At 40.9% G+C, this 13,674-nt stretch overlaps 1 protein-coding gene across 2 annotated transcripts in view; it reads right to left on the bottom strand.

Annotated features, from left to right (window-relative positions):
- Positions 1–2,071: 2,071 nt before the first annotated feature.
- Positions 2,072–13,674, bottom strand: part of JAM2 (junctional adhesion molecule 2) — a 77,126-nt gene continuing 65,523 nt past the window's right edge. Inside the window, exons 7-10 of one of the 2 annotated variants that reach the window (XM_003263798.4) lie at positions 13,520–13,627; positions 10,133–10,148; positions 7,245–7,287; positions 2,072–4,996 (exon numbers count right to left, since the gene is read on the bottom strand). In XM_003263798.4, the coding sequence (XP_003263846.1) occupies positions 4,964–4,996; positions 7,245–7,287; positions 10,133–10,148; positions 13,520–13,627 (200 nt within the window). In that variant the 3' untranslated portion in view covers positions 2,072–4,963. Of the gene's footprint in view, positions 4,997–5,327; positions 5,403–7,244; positions 7,288–10,132; positions 10,149–13,519; positions 13,628–13,674 lie in introns of those variants that run through there. The other variant, XM_003263800.4, reaches the window with a different exon arrangement.

The raw sequence follows: 13,674 nt of genomic DNA, 5'->3' as shown, positions 1-13,674 counted from the left end.
TCATTCCTATTATGGGGTAGAAACCAGTAAGTGAATCAAGGGTTACGGAAATTCAGAGAAGAAAGAATTTCCAGCAGGGGAAATGAGAGAAGGCTGTCCTAGAGGGGGTGGAATTTGACCTGTCTCTTAATGAGTAGATAGAATATACAAGTCTTGTGGTTAGGAGAATTAACATTCCAGGTGGATAGGGTATTATAAGTAAATGTATAGAGGAGGGGGGAAAATGGGTTAAGATAAAATGACCATAGCTCAGTTTAATGGGTACATAAGGCAACTGAAGAAGTTAGTAGAACATATAGCTGAATACGTCGGCTTTGGCAGTATGATGGGATATGTCTGTGATGGGTGGGAAACCTTGAATTCCAGGCTGAGTTTAGATTTTGTGATAGACTAGGTAAAGGAAGAGTGAAAGGGTTTAGCCAGGGGAAGGGAGAAGGGAGTTGACATGGTTGAAGAGAAATGGGGCAAATCGATGGATGGGGTGGGGGGAAGAAGAGATGAGAGGGAAAAGGAGCCTTTGAAACTGGAGAGATTGACATTGTGACTGAGAGGGTACTTGAGGGTGGAAGTTCCCAGGAGACAAAAGTTGAGATAGTAGTGAAAGCCTGAGATAAAAGGATGAAAGTAGTGACTGAAGAATCAAATAAGACAATGAATGATGTAGTCAATGAATAAATGGGAGGCTAAAGATGGAGAGATTTAGAGATAGGAGGGGGCAGGGGTGGTGATAGGATTTAAATCCTGGTTAGCCTCAATATTTTTCAAACTAATATTAGAGATTTGGGCGTCTTCGGAGAATGAGAGGAGAGTGGAAGAGAATGGAATGGCCCACTGTGATATTTAGACTGGGTTAAGGGGAAGGCACAACAAAAAGTTATTTTGTCTGGCAGTGAGACTAGGAAGGCCATGGAGGGGCCAGAGATAACTGAGGGTGAAAGGAAAGTGTGACAGAGAAGAACACAAGAATTTAAAGGACTGGACTCGGCTGGGCACAGTGGCTCACGCCTGTAATCCCATCACTTTGGGAGGCCGAGGTGGGCAGATCACGAGGTCAAGAGATCAAGACCATCCTGGCCAACATGGTGAAACCCTGTCTCTACTAAAACCACAAAAATTAGCTAAGCATGGTGGAGCGCGCCTATACTCCCAGCTACTCGGGAGGCTGAGGCAGGAGAATTGCTTGAACGCTTGAGGTTGCAGTGAGCTGAGATCGTGCCACTGCACTCCAGCCCGACGACAGAGCGAGACTCCGTCTCAAAAAATAAATAAATAAAATTAAAAAATAAATAGATAAATAAAAGGACCGGGCTCAGGCCTACAGTAATGCCAGCAGTTTCGGAGGCCGAAGAGGGAGGAGCGCTTGAGTCAAGGAGTTTTGAGACCAGCGTGGTGACATGGCAAGACCCCCCTTCTACAAAAATAAAATATAATAAACAATTACCTGGGCATGGCACACACCTGTGGTGTCACCTATTTGGGAGGCTGAGCTGGGGGAATCACTTGAGCCTGGGAAGTCGAAGCTGCAGTAAGCCATGATCGCGGCACTGCACTCCAGCCTGGGTGACAGAGCAAAACCCCATCTCAACAATAACAACAAAGAATTTAAAAGGAAGTCCTGCTGGGGGTAGAGAAAAACATGGTGTGTGAAACATCCTGGATCAGACTGATCTGGGTCCCCACAGACCCTGATTCCTCACTCCTCAGCTCCGTGAACTTGGCAAGTCAGTAACTTGTTTCCTCATCTGCAAAATGATGACATTACCCACTTTATAGTATCGTTGAGATGAATGAGATTTTATACATACTCAACATCCCACCATCCATCCCCACCTCTGACATATATAAAGTGTTCAATAAATAGTTTTTGCTTTTTATTTTCAGAGCACTTTTCTCAGCATTTGAGAAGCTGGCAGCCATCCAAACAGAGATGATGAGATTCTAATCTTAAGCAGCTAGCCTTGTAGCTACAGAAGGTAAGAGGGTGTAGTTTCCTGGGTTTTATGAATAACAATAGGTGGATGACTCTTTCCCTGCACTGTTACATGGGGCTAAAAAGTTTAACAAGTTCAGCTATTTTTATTAGTGTAGACTTTAATCAAACAAAGCCACCTGTGGATAAAGGAAGTTCTTTGCAAAGCTGTATTGAAAAGCAATCAATTGGTCCAGATTTAGTTAGGTCAAACCTCCAACGAAAAATAAATTAAATCTAGTTACAACAGCAACAATAATTAAAACAAAGTTTGCTAATAAGATTTTAAAGCCCTAATCTTTACACAACACAATTCACTGCAGGAAAATAAAGTCAAAATGCTGTAAGAATTACAGTGGGATTTTACCAATTGTTAGTGTTCAAGTTCCTCAAGTAAACACAAATGGAAATACAAGTCTGGACACCAGTGACCCACAGATACATATATATCCTTTTAATAGGAAATTAGTGCTCAATACTCTGCCCTTTGTGTGGGGGAAAACATTCTTTTATACAAGGATTTTTACCTAGCTATTACAATAGTTTAAGGTAATGTACAATATATATTTGACACAGAGAGTGTTATTAGATGTTCGCACTGCATAAAATGAGTCCTCTAGCCTTTGATGTCTTAGAAAGAAGTTTTACAACTATTAGTGAAGCTAAGACACTACATATTTTCCCTCCACAATATGGATTTGTGTCATTTAAACTGAAGAAGTTGATCTTGTGTGATGACAGGTATGTCTGAAGAGGCGTCTTTCAGAGTCATCTAGCCTCTTGGCATGCCAATGCAAGAGGAAAGCTAAGCATTCCTCAAACCAAAGAAATCTTCCAACCAAAACATAGGTAACATTTAGCCTGATTTCTTACAAAAGCTTATAGACAGGTGTTTTTTTCTGTCCTTCACCACCATGAGTTGGGAATCTATGCCTGTGGGCCAAATCTTGTCTGTGCCTGCTGTTTTTGTAAATAAAGTCTTATTGGAACACAGACATGACCAGTTGCTTGTTTTGTCTATGGCTGCCTTTGTGCTACAATGGCAGAGTCAAGTAGTTGTTAACAGGGACCTTATGACTTAAAATATCTACTTTCTGGCTCTTTACAGAAAATGTTTGCCGATCCCTGACTCATGTGGTGAAAATATGACTTTGGGGGCAGAGCCATGTTACAGAAGCCCAACCTCCAGGAAGGGATCTGGTGAGCGACATAGAATGTCATAGACAAGTCAAAGGGGGAGCATCTTCCTGGTGGCCTGGTGTCCAGGCACATGCTAGGCACTCAGTGGGTGCTTAATCCATTTGTTCGGTGAATCCTGGGGATTTGCTTCGCCAATTGGGTAGAAAGAGCAGACTCTTTTGAAAGAAGATTAACCTGCCCAGTGCGGTGGCTCACGCCTATAATCCCAGCACTTTGGGAGGCTGAGGGGGGTGGATCATTCGAGGTCAGAAGTTTGAGACCAGCCTGGCCAACATGGTGAAACCATTCTCTACTAAAATACAAAAATTAGCCAGGCGTGGTGGTACACGCCTGTAATCTCAGCTACTTGGGAGGCTGAGGCAGGAGAATTGCTTGAATCTGGGAGGCGGAGGGGTGGCAGAGCTTGCAGTGAGCCAAGATTGTGCCACTGTACTCCAGCCTGGGCGACAGAGTGAGACTCCGTCTCAAAAAAAAAGAAAAGAGAGAAAGAAAGATTAACCATGTTCATAGTTGTCAAAGGTAGCAAGTGACCTTTTCATCCAGATTTGCCCAGAAGAACAGGACATGCCCTAGCCATATTTTGTTTTTAATATCAATTCAGTAATTAAAAGAAGTTACAAATGATATGCATTTTTAACATAGTCTAATTGCTCTGGTAAATGGATCATTGGAATTTTCACATTGTAATAGTAGCTGGAGGCTTTTGTGGTTCATCAGTTGAGAAACCCACATTAGATCCACTTTTCATTTGAGCCATTGCTCATGTGCCCACTATGTATCAAGAGGGGTACCAGATGCAGGGAGTCATACTGAGCTTTTTCATCTCATTTTCCTGGTAGACTATTACTTCTTCCTCCACATCCCTCCTTGTCCAAAAGCAGAATTGTCAACTCCTGACCAAGGGACTTGGCCCGGAATGTCACTGCACAATTTTTAGAGACAGAAAGATGTGAAGTCACCACTCCTGCAGGGAAAGGTATCTGCAAACTTGTGTAGGCTCCAGTGGTGAGTTCTGATGCCAAGGTCACTGATCCTCTTCAAAGAAATCTTACAAGAAGGAAGCAGTGGCAAGCAGCAGTAGGGGTGAAATAAGCCACTTGGGTTTGTGTTTGACCATCAAAATTACGTTTAATGAAGAAATCAGTGACACATACCAGGCAAATCCTGTGGTGCACACCTGTGAGCTCCAACCATTGGGCATTTCTTTTGATGTTGCTTTTAGTTCCCAGGAATGGAAGTAAACACAAAGTGCAAATCCTTGGGCATAAGACCCATCCTGCTTCCTCCTTTCTGTGGATGTGTTAGTGATGAACGAGCATCGGAATAACGATGATATTAGGGGAGAAAAGAGGATTCTGGCAGAAATGAGACCAGAGGTTCCTTTTGCATCTGTCAGAGTATTTGGTGGACCCCCTACATCAGACTCTTGCGCAGAGTCTGATTTATATTTTCATGACCTGTAGATTAACTTCACAATCAGTATGTTACATTTTAGTAACGTTCTTTAGAAGTTAGGAGGTGGTTAACATTTCCCAAAGCCCAGAACATTACAAAGTATTTTGATTCTTTTAACTTAGTCCAGAGACAAGAAGCCAGATTGTATTTTAGGTGTGGACAGAACTATTTGTTTAAAATAACAAGTTCAGGTGAGTTAGTAGTCATTAAAATTAAAATGAAATACCAATTCCATTTCCTCGTGTACCTCTTTGCAAATGTCAGACAAAGCAGAGTTTTATAATAGTTTAATAACTTGTGTAACAACGGTGGCTTTGGTGTATCTCAAAAGTGGAGTCTTTAAATTATAAAGGATTTTGTGTGCTTGAAATCCTAGGAAAAGAAAAAACAAGTTTAAATATATTAATTCATATTTAAAGAAACATAAATCTTATGAATATCAAGCTATATTTATTGTAAGAATCTTACAGGTAAAAACCAGTATTTATTTATTTATTTATTTTTATTTTTTGAGATGGAGTCTTGCTCTGTTACCCAGGCTGGAGTGCAGTGGCTTGATCTCAGCTCACTGCAACCTCCGCCTCCCGGGTTCAAGTGATTCTCCTGTCTCCCAAGCAGCTGGAACTACAGGCACACGCCACCATGCCCAGCTAATTTTTGTATTTTAGTAGAGACAGGGTTTCACCATATTGGCCAGACTGGTCTAGAACTCCTGACCTCGTGATCCACCCGCTGTGGCCTTCCAAAGTGCTGGGATTACAGGTGTGAGCCACTGCACCTGGCCAAACCAGTAGATATTTAATTAAACTTGTTTTATGGAGAATTAATTAACTAACTCCTAGCACACAAGGTACTCTGAAGCTTTGCCTAGAGAGTAAAGAGGTAGGACTGGAAGGCAGAGGCAGATAAATCCTGTTAGGAAGATGCTCCGGCATCTGGTGTTGGAGGGCAGGCCTGTTGCTACGCATCCTGTGATGTACAGGACAGCACCTTACACCGAAGAATGATGTGGCCCAAAATATCAGTAGTGCTGAGGTTGAGAAACCCTGTGGTAGGGCACAAGAGAACTGAAGGGAACTCTAGCTCTTAGCTGATGAGGGCAACTGAGAGGAAGGCAAAGAAAAAATAAATGACTTTTGTTCATTCAGTTTAGCCACAATGTGCTTCATGCTGTTTGGAGGGATGGGAGTATTCGATTCCACACTCCAACAGTATTTTCTGTAAATTGCACGAACAAAGACGTTCCATAAATTGTAGGCACAAAAATGGTAGGAAAAAAGTTTCTTGTCCCCTAATTAAACATCAGTACGCTTTCAGTGTAGTAAACCACAAAATAAGGTGAATTCTGTAATAGTTTCTGGAACAATTTTTAAAAATCAAATTTTTACAGAAAAGTGGGTAAGCACTTAAAATACTGATGTCCAGGCTCCCCCACCCCCACCCCCCAGATTCTACTGAGAAGAAATCTGAGAGACTTCCTGCCATAGATGAGTAAAGCGTTTCTGAGAATCCATGCTTTGTTTCTTAAGAAACGACTTAGGCCTCTAAAACCATAGGAACTCCCCCCACCCCAACCCACTATATTCCTGAGAAAATCATCCAGAAGGCTGAATATCCATCCAAAGAGCTACAAAATCTGAGTAACGATGGTATTTGCTGCGTCAATGTAGTGTTTACAAAGGGTCCGAATGTCTAAATTATGTTCCTTAAACCCTCTGAGTTAGGTAATTACTGCGTCTTTTCAAACACTTCTGAAATGTTCCTTTCAATTATAACAGGATATTCTGTGCTCTGGTCTGAATGTTTGTGTCACCCAAAATTCGTATGTTGAAACGTAATCCCTAATGCAATAATATTAAGAGGTGGGGCCTTTAGGAGGTGATTAGGTGATGAAGCAGGACCTTCATGAATGGAGCTAGTGCCCTTACCAAAGAGGCCAGAAGGTGCTTGTTTTGCTCCTGCTACTATGTGAGGACACAGCAGGAAGGCTCCATCTATGAGGAACAGGCTCTCACTAGACATTGAATCTACTGGCGCCTTGATTGTGGACTTCCTGGCCGCCAAAACTGAAAATAAATTTGTTGTTTGTAAATTACCCAGTGTATGGTATTTTTGTTATAGCAGCCCAAATGACTAAGACATTGTGTAGCCCTGAAATGTTCCAAGTGCTTCACATAACCAAAGGTGAGTCCTAGAACCACAGCTCTGCTGGAACCACTCTGCTTGGTCAAGCTACAGGGAAGAAAAGGGCCTGGGTCCCAGCGCCACCACTGTTATCCTGTAAGAACCTGTGTTTTAATTTACTCATCTGTCAAAGAGAGCTGATAATGCCAGACCTAGTGATACTAAGAAGGCAGACTAATTATAGAAAATACCATGAAACAAATAATGATATGATTAAAGATCACTTCTGCAATTGGAAATGCCAGGTGTCTTTATCATGCCATCCTAGACAGGGTACAGAAGCTAACATCTACTTAGCTCCTTTTAAACACCAGTGATAGACAATGGTGCGAAGTGTATTAAAAGTGAAAATTCACAAAGTCCATATAATTACTTCATTTCCCTGCCCTATTCCCCAAACATATTCATTCTATAAATATGCTTTAAAGATACTCACATTTTCACTCATTGTCGTGGCTTTAGATGAAGAATTACTCTTCCTGTTTGTGGAATATAAAAGACAATGTTTACTACATTATCACTTCCAATCTGGAACACATATGCTCTTTTAGTTAATTTTACTTCCATACATTTTCTCAGCAAGAACATGAACATATATCTTAGGTAGAAAAAAAAGACAATTCTTACTGAATTTCTTATATTTACAGACAATATTCACAGAGAAAGTCATGCAACAAAACATCAGTGTTTGTGAAGCCTTGTGCATGTAAATGTAGCCTGTGGCTAGTATACTAAAGATTTTTGTGGAATACACAAACCAGAGACTTACTAACTTTTAATTTAATATATTAACATTTAACATTTTGAAAGCTTGACTATTATAATCTCAAAATTTATTTATTTTTCCATGGAAAAAGTTTTACATGGTGACTAGGGTTCCAGTCATCCGTTTAGTCATTCAACATATTTTGAAGGCCACAGATTTAATGAATGTGAGAGCATATGTCTAGGAATGAAGTTACTCCCCACCAGATTACTACCTGATTTGCTGAGATACTGATGGAAGAATAACCTCCCTCACTGCAGCTATGTCACCCTTCCCACTTACGTAAGATGATGTCTCCCCTCTGTTCAAAACCTTCCAATTACTTTTCATGTCACTCAATAGAAGCAGAAGTCCTCACAATCACCTGGAGGTTAGGGGTGGGAAGTAGCAACACTTTCAGGCTACCCTGCCCTTCTGAACTCACTAGCTTTATTACTGCTAGTTCTTGATAATTTGAACTTCAACCTAGACTTGTATTAGGATCTTACAAGACTGAGAGACCAGGATTGAACCAGAAGTCTGGGAACAGGAAGTCAACAGCAGCTGATTCTTCAAAGGAATTAAGAGATGACAAACTGTCTGAAGCCATGGCTTCAGTATAGCTTCTCCACTCCCAGCTGCCATGGCCTCAGATAGTTTGTCATCCATCTTCTCTCTACGCCCATAGAGCCAAAGTTGGGTCTGCCACATCCATACATACAAGAAGGACAGTCATAAAACAAGTACAAACTACAGGGCTTTGGGGTGCTCATCCATATTTCATGTACCAATGACTCCTACAATTCTATTTCCAGTTATTTCCCCAAACTCTAGATTTTGAATATTCAGTTACTGATTACCTCTACTTGGAATCAAATAAACATATCAGATATTAAAATTCCAAACACTCCAACCTCTCCACTTATCCCCATCACCACTCCCAAACTCTCTCCTCTTAAAATCTTCCACACTTCCATAAATGGTAATTCCATCCTTCTCAAAACCTCGAAGCCATTTTCGATTTCTCTGTTTCTCTCACAGCCCACATCCAACAGATCAGCAAGTTATTAAAACGTGATATCCAAAACACTGTCACTTCTCAGCATCTCCCAACACTGCTTTGGTACCAGCCGCCATTTTCTCTTGCCTTACTTAGTGTGGTAGTTTGCTAACTGATCTCCCTGCTTCCACCTTTTGTCATTTCATAGTTTATTCTTAACAGAGAAGCCAGTGTGAGTTTTGAAAAATTAAGATGACACCACTCCTCTGCTTAAAGCCCTCCAGTGACTTTCTGTCTTACTCAGACCAAAGTCAGACTCCTCACAACTGCGTAAAAGGGACTCCATACAATATGCCCCCACTGCTACTTTTGTACACTCATCTCTGTTTCTCTCACTCTGTTCCAGCCACCCTGGTCCCGCTGACATCCCTCAGATACTCTAGGCTTGCGTGGCCTCAGGATCTTTCAATTTGCTCTCTCCCCTCTGCCTGAACGCTCTTCTCATGGTTATTTGCACAACTTGCTTCCTCACCCTCTTCAGACCTTTCTCAAAAATCACTTATTAGTGAGATCCTTTCGGACCACCCTGTTTGAAATTAGAATCTCCACTCCTACCCTTTGTATTGTATATTATCTTATTTGTTTTATTTTTCTCCATAATATCCCTATCTGATATACTATATAGTATTAACTGTTTATTTTCTGCCTTTCTCTACTAGAATGTAAGCTCCATAAGGCAGAGTTTTGTGGGGTTTTTGGCCTGTTTTGTTCACTGCCGTATCCCTAGTCCTTAGAACAGTGTTAGGCACAAAATTGGTATTCAATTAATATAAAAAATGACTGTTAACTAAAATTTTATTTGAAAATTTTCAATTTAGCAGAATACAGTAAATATGTTTTTTTAATTAGTTCATGGAAATACCTATGAAATCCAATTAGTGACCATATTTCTTGTCTGGGTAATCATTCTCTCTGTACTGTCATTTACAAGTAGGTATGAAGTGTGAAGTGGGATGTTGATAGAGTCTGGATATTTGCCTCACCCAAATCTTATGTTGAATTGTAATCCCCATCGTTGGAGGTGGGGCTTGTCGGAGCTGATTAGATCATGGGGGCGGATTTCTCATGAATGGTTTAGTACCGCCCCCTTGATGCTGTCCTCAGAATAGTGACTGAGTTTTCTTGAGATCTGGTTGTTTAAAAGTATGTGGCACCTCCCCAACCTTGCTCCTGCTTTTGCCATGTGACGTGCCTGCTCCCGCTTTGCCTTCAGCCATGAGTAAAAGCCTCCTGAGGCCTCCCCAAAAGCCAAGCAGTGTTGGTGCCAGGATTGTACAGCTTGCAGAACCGTGAGCCAATTAAACCTCTTTTTAAAATAAACTACCCAGTCCCGGGTATTTTCTTAAAGCAATGCAAGAACAGCCTAATACAGATGTATTTCTTGATAAACTTGAGTAACTTCTTGGGAGAGTAAACCTACACAAATAACCCAACTTCTCTCTTTTGACTTTAAACAGATGATTAATAGAAAATTAGTTGACATAGGAGAAAGACATGCATTGTAGGAAAGTGTACTTACTGGAAGGAGGTTTCTTCTACAAAAGAATAAGTATATATCATTAATGCAAGGGTTATTATGGCATGATACAGATTCATATAAAAATGAGTTTGGGTTGAATTTATTTTTATTAATTTTAATCTTCACTTGCTGACGTTTATACCTTCTAAATTAAGAGTTGGCAAACTTTTTCGGTAAAGAGCCATACGGCAACCATTTTAGGCTTTGGGGCCAAGAGGATACTATATAGGTACTTAAGTAACGAGAGAGCAAACAAATTTCCAAACATTTTTATGGATAAAATAAAAATATAATAAAATAATAATAATAATAATAATAATAATAAAAGTCTTGAAAAACAGGCCTACTAGTTAGAGAAATGGAATTCTTTTGGGGAAGATAACATTTCTCTTAATTGGGGTTCAAAGTCAGTAGTCCCTATCATCAAATAGATTGTAAATGTTCATCTGTAAAGCCATTTTTGTTCATAGGCCATAGAAGAATAGGCGGGGAGGGCAGATTTGGTCCACAGATAGTCTGCCAACCTCTGTCCTAAACATATATTCAAGAATATGCTTCTCTTGGATAGATTTTTCTGCTAGATGAAAATGAGAGTAACATTCTTAGGTAACGAACTCCTAATATTCAAGTCAACTTTTAATTAATTCAGTATTTTATGAAAATTTTTTTACTAACTCCTCATTAAAAAACTCAGACCGGTATTATTTTAGGGTATAGATAAAGATGACAAGAGTTTTGAAAGAGTAATCTTATTTGTCTGTACTTTCACTGATGACCAGCAGGGGGACACAGCTGGATTCAATTCATAAAGTTACATTACAGTGGGCTAAATTGAAGCACTGAACAAGTATTAATTGACAGAGCTGCTCTTTTTGTTTGTTTGTTTGGTCAGTGTCTTGCTCTGTTATCCAGCTTGGAGTGCAGTGGTGAGATTACAACTCACTGCAGCCTCGACCTTCTGCGCTCAAGCGATCCTCCTACTTTAGCCTCCTGAGTAGCTGGGACTAAAGGTGTGTGCAACTATGCCTGGCTTATTTTTTATTTTTTGTAAAGAAAGGGTCTCCCTATGTTTCCCAGGCTGGTCTTGAAGTCCTGGACTCAAGTGATCCTCCTGCCTCGGCCTCCCAAAGTGTTGGGAATGCAAGTGTGAGCCACCACACCCAGGCCAGTTAGTCTTAATTATAGGGCATCTCTTTGAATCCATGTCCACGGAAACATTTTATGAGACATAATACCTAGTTGTACGTATTATTAGGAACACATTTTATATTTAAGGTTTGTTTTGGCATAAAATATATATTTTAAGGCCAGGAGTGGTGGCTCACACCTGTAATCCTAGCATTTGGGGAGGTTGGGATGGGAAGATTGCTTGATCCCAGGAGTTCAATACCAGCCTGAACAACAGAGCAAGAACCTGTCTCCACAAAAAATAAAAGAAAATTAGCCAGGTGTGGTGGTATGTGCCTGTAGTCCCAGCTACTTGAGAAGGCTGAGGTGGGAGGACTGCTTGAGCCCAGAAAGTCAAGGCTGCAGTGAGCCATGATCACACCACTGCACTCAGCATGGGTGACAGAGTGAGACCCTGTCTCAAAAAAAAAAAAAAAAAATGGTTTTAAAAATCTAAATTCTGAAATTAATGTTTGCTGTAAAACAATGGGTCTAGAATTGTATATGCTATAAATTTATAATTCAATTAAAAATTTTATTTTATACACTATTGCCAGTGGACCTGATAGAATGCTGCAGCTTCTGAGCTCTCCAATAATATTAAAGAGGGAGTGAAGAAATGCATCGAGAATAAAACATTTTTAAATCTCACCCATTTACCTCAAACCTATTGCATTATCAAATGGAGATGTGAAGTTACAAGAGGTCTAAATTTGAAGAATTCAAAACTGTGTACAGAAGTAGCTCTCATAAATACAATAGGTTTCTAGTTTTGACTGAACAATTCTCTTTTTTTGTTGTTTTTTTGAGATGGAGTCTTGCTCTGTCACCCAGGCTGGAGTGGAGTGACACGATCTTGGCTCACTGAAACCTCCACCTCCCAGGTTCAAGTTATCCTTCTGCTTCAGCCTCCTCAGTAGCTGGGACTACAGGTGCACGCCACCACTGCTGGCTAATTTTTGTATTTTTAGTAGAGACGGGGTTTCACCACGTTGGCCAGGCTGGTCTTGAACTCCTGACCTCAAGTGATCCGCCTGCCTCAGCCTCCCAAAGTGGTAGGATTACAGGCGTGAGCCACCACACCTGGCTGAACAATTCTCTTCTAAATACAGTTGTCCTAAATTTAACATTCAACATTTCACTGTTCTACACTGACGAAATATTTCACTTATTTATTTCAATGAAATTTCTTAAAAAATTTGAAATCAACTTATATCTTGAGATATACAATTCCTAACTTAAAATAAAAAGATCTTGGCCGGGTACGGTGGCTCACACCTGTTATCCCAGCACTTTGGAAGGCCGAGGCGGGCGGATCACGAGGTCAGGAGATTGAGACCATCCTGGGTAACATGATGAAACCCCGTCTCTACTAAAAATACAAAAATTAGCCGGGTGTGGTGGCAGGTACCTGTAGTCCCAGCTACTCGGGAGGCTAAGGCAGGAGAATGGTGTGAACCTGGGAGGTGGAGCTTGCAGTGAGCCAAAATTGCGCCACTGCCCTCCAGCCTGGGCGACAAAGTGAGACTCCGTCTCAAAAAAAAAAAAAAAAGATCTTAAAGACAGGCAAAGATACTATAAATATCCATTCACATTGAATATCTCTGTCTTGCTGTGCTGCACCACTCCACGGATGCCTCTTGCATATTCTGTGGTGCTCCCTGAAATGTGCAACTAGTCAGTTCTGCCTTTTCTCCCTAGGTTTGCCAAGGTGTTTCATAAGCCACCTGCATGTCATCCTGAACATTTTCTATAGCAGAAAATAAATGAACAATATTCTCCAGAGTTTGTTAGAACTTGCTAGGAGAGGGCCAGGCACAATAGCTCACGCCTGTAATCCCAGCATTTTGGAAGGCCAAGGCGGGCAGATCACTTGAGGCCAGGAGTTCGAGACCAGCCTGGCCAACATAGCGAACCCATCTGTACTAAAAATACAAAAATGAGCTGGGTGTGTTGGTGCACACTTGTAATCCCAGCTATCTGGGAGGCTGAGACATTGAGAATCACTTGAACCTGGGAGGTGGAGGTTGTATTGAGTGGAGATTTTGCCACCACTGCACTCCAGCCTGGGCGACAGAGCAAGACTCTGTCTGAAAAACAAACAAAACAAAACAAAACAAAACAAAACAAAAAAGCAACTTTCTAGGAGAAACAGTATCTCATAAATAAACTCCATAGCCATAGAAAGTTATCTGCCAAAGAAGGGTGAAATTCACTTACTTGAAAAGTAGCCTTTCCTCTGAGCATAGCACACACCAAGGCCACAAACGGAAATCACTAAAGCCACAACTACTACGGCTGCTATGATGCCACTTATGTTGAGATCATCTGGAATGCAAAATAAATTACGCATACGTATATGTGGATTACACGGA

Source organism: Nomascus leucogenys, chromosome 25 (genome assembly GCF_006542625.1).
Source record: "Nomascus leucogenys isolate Asia chromosome 25, Asia_NLE_v1, whole genome shotgun sequence".
In the NCBI taxonomy this organism is placed as follows: Eukaryota; Metazoa; Chordata; class Mammalia; order Primates; family Hylobatidae; genus Nomascus; species Nomascus leucogenys.
Note: the sequence above shows the minus strand (reverse complement) of the source record. Positions and strands in the feature narration are given on the sequence as shown.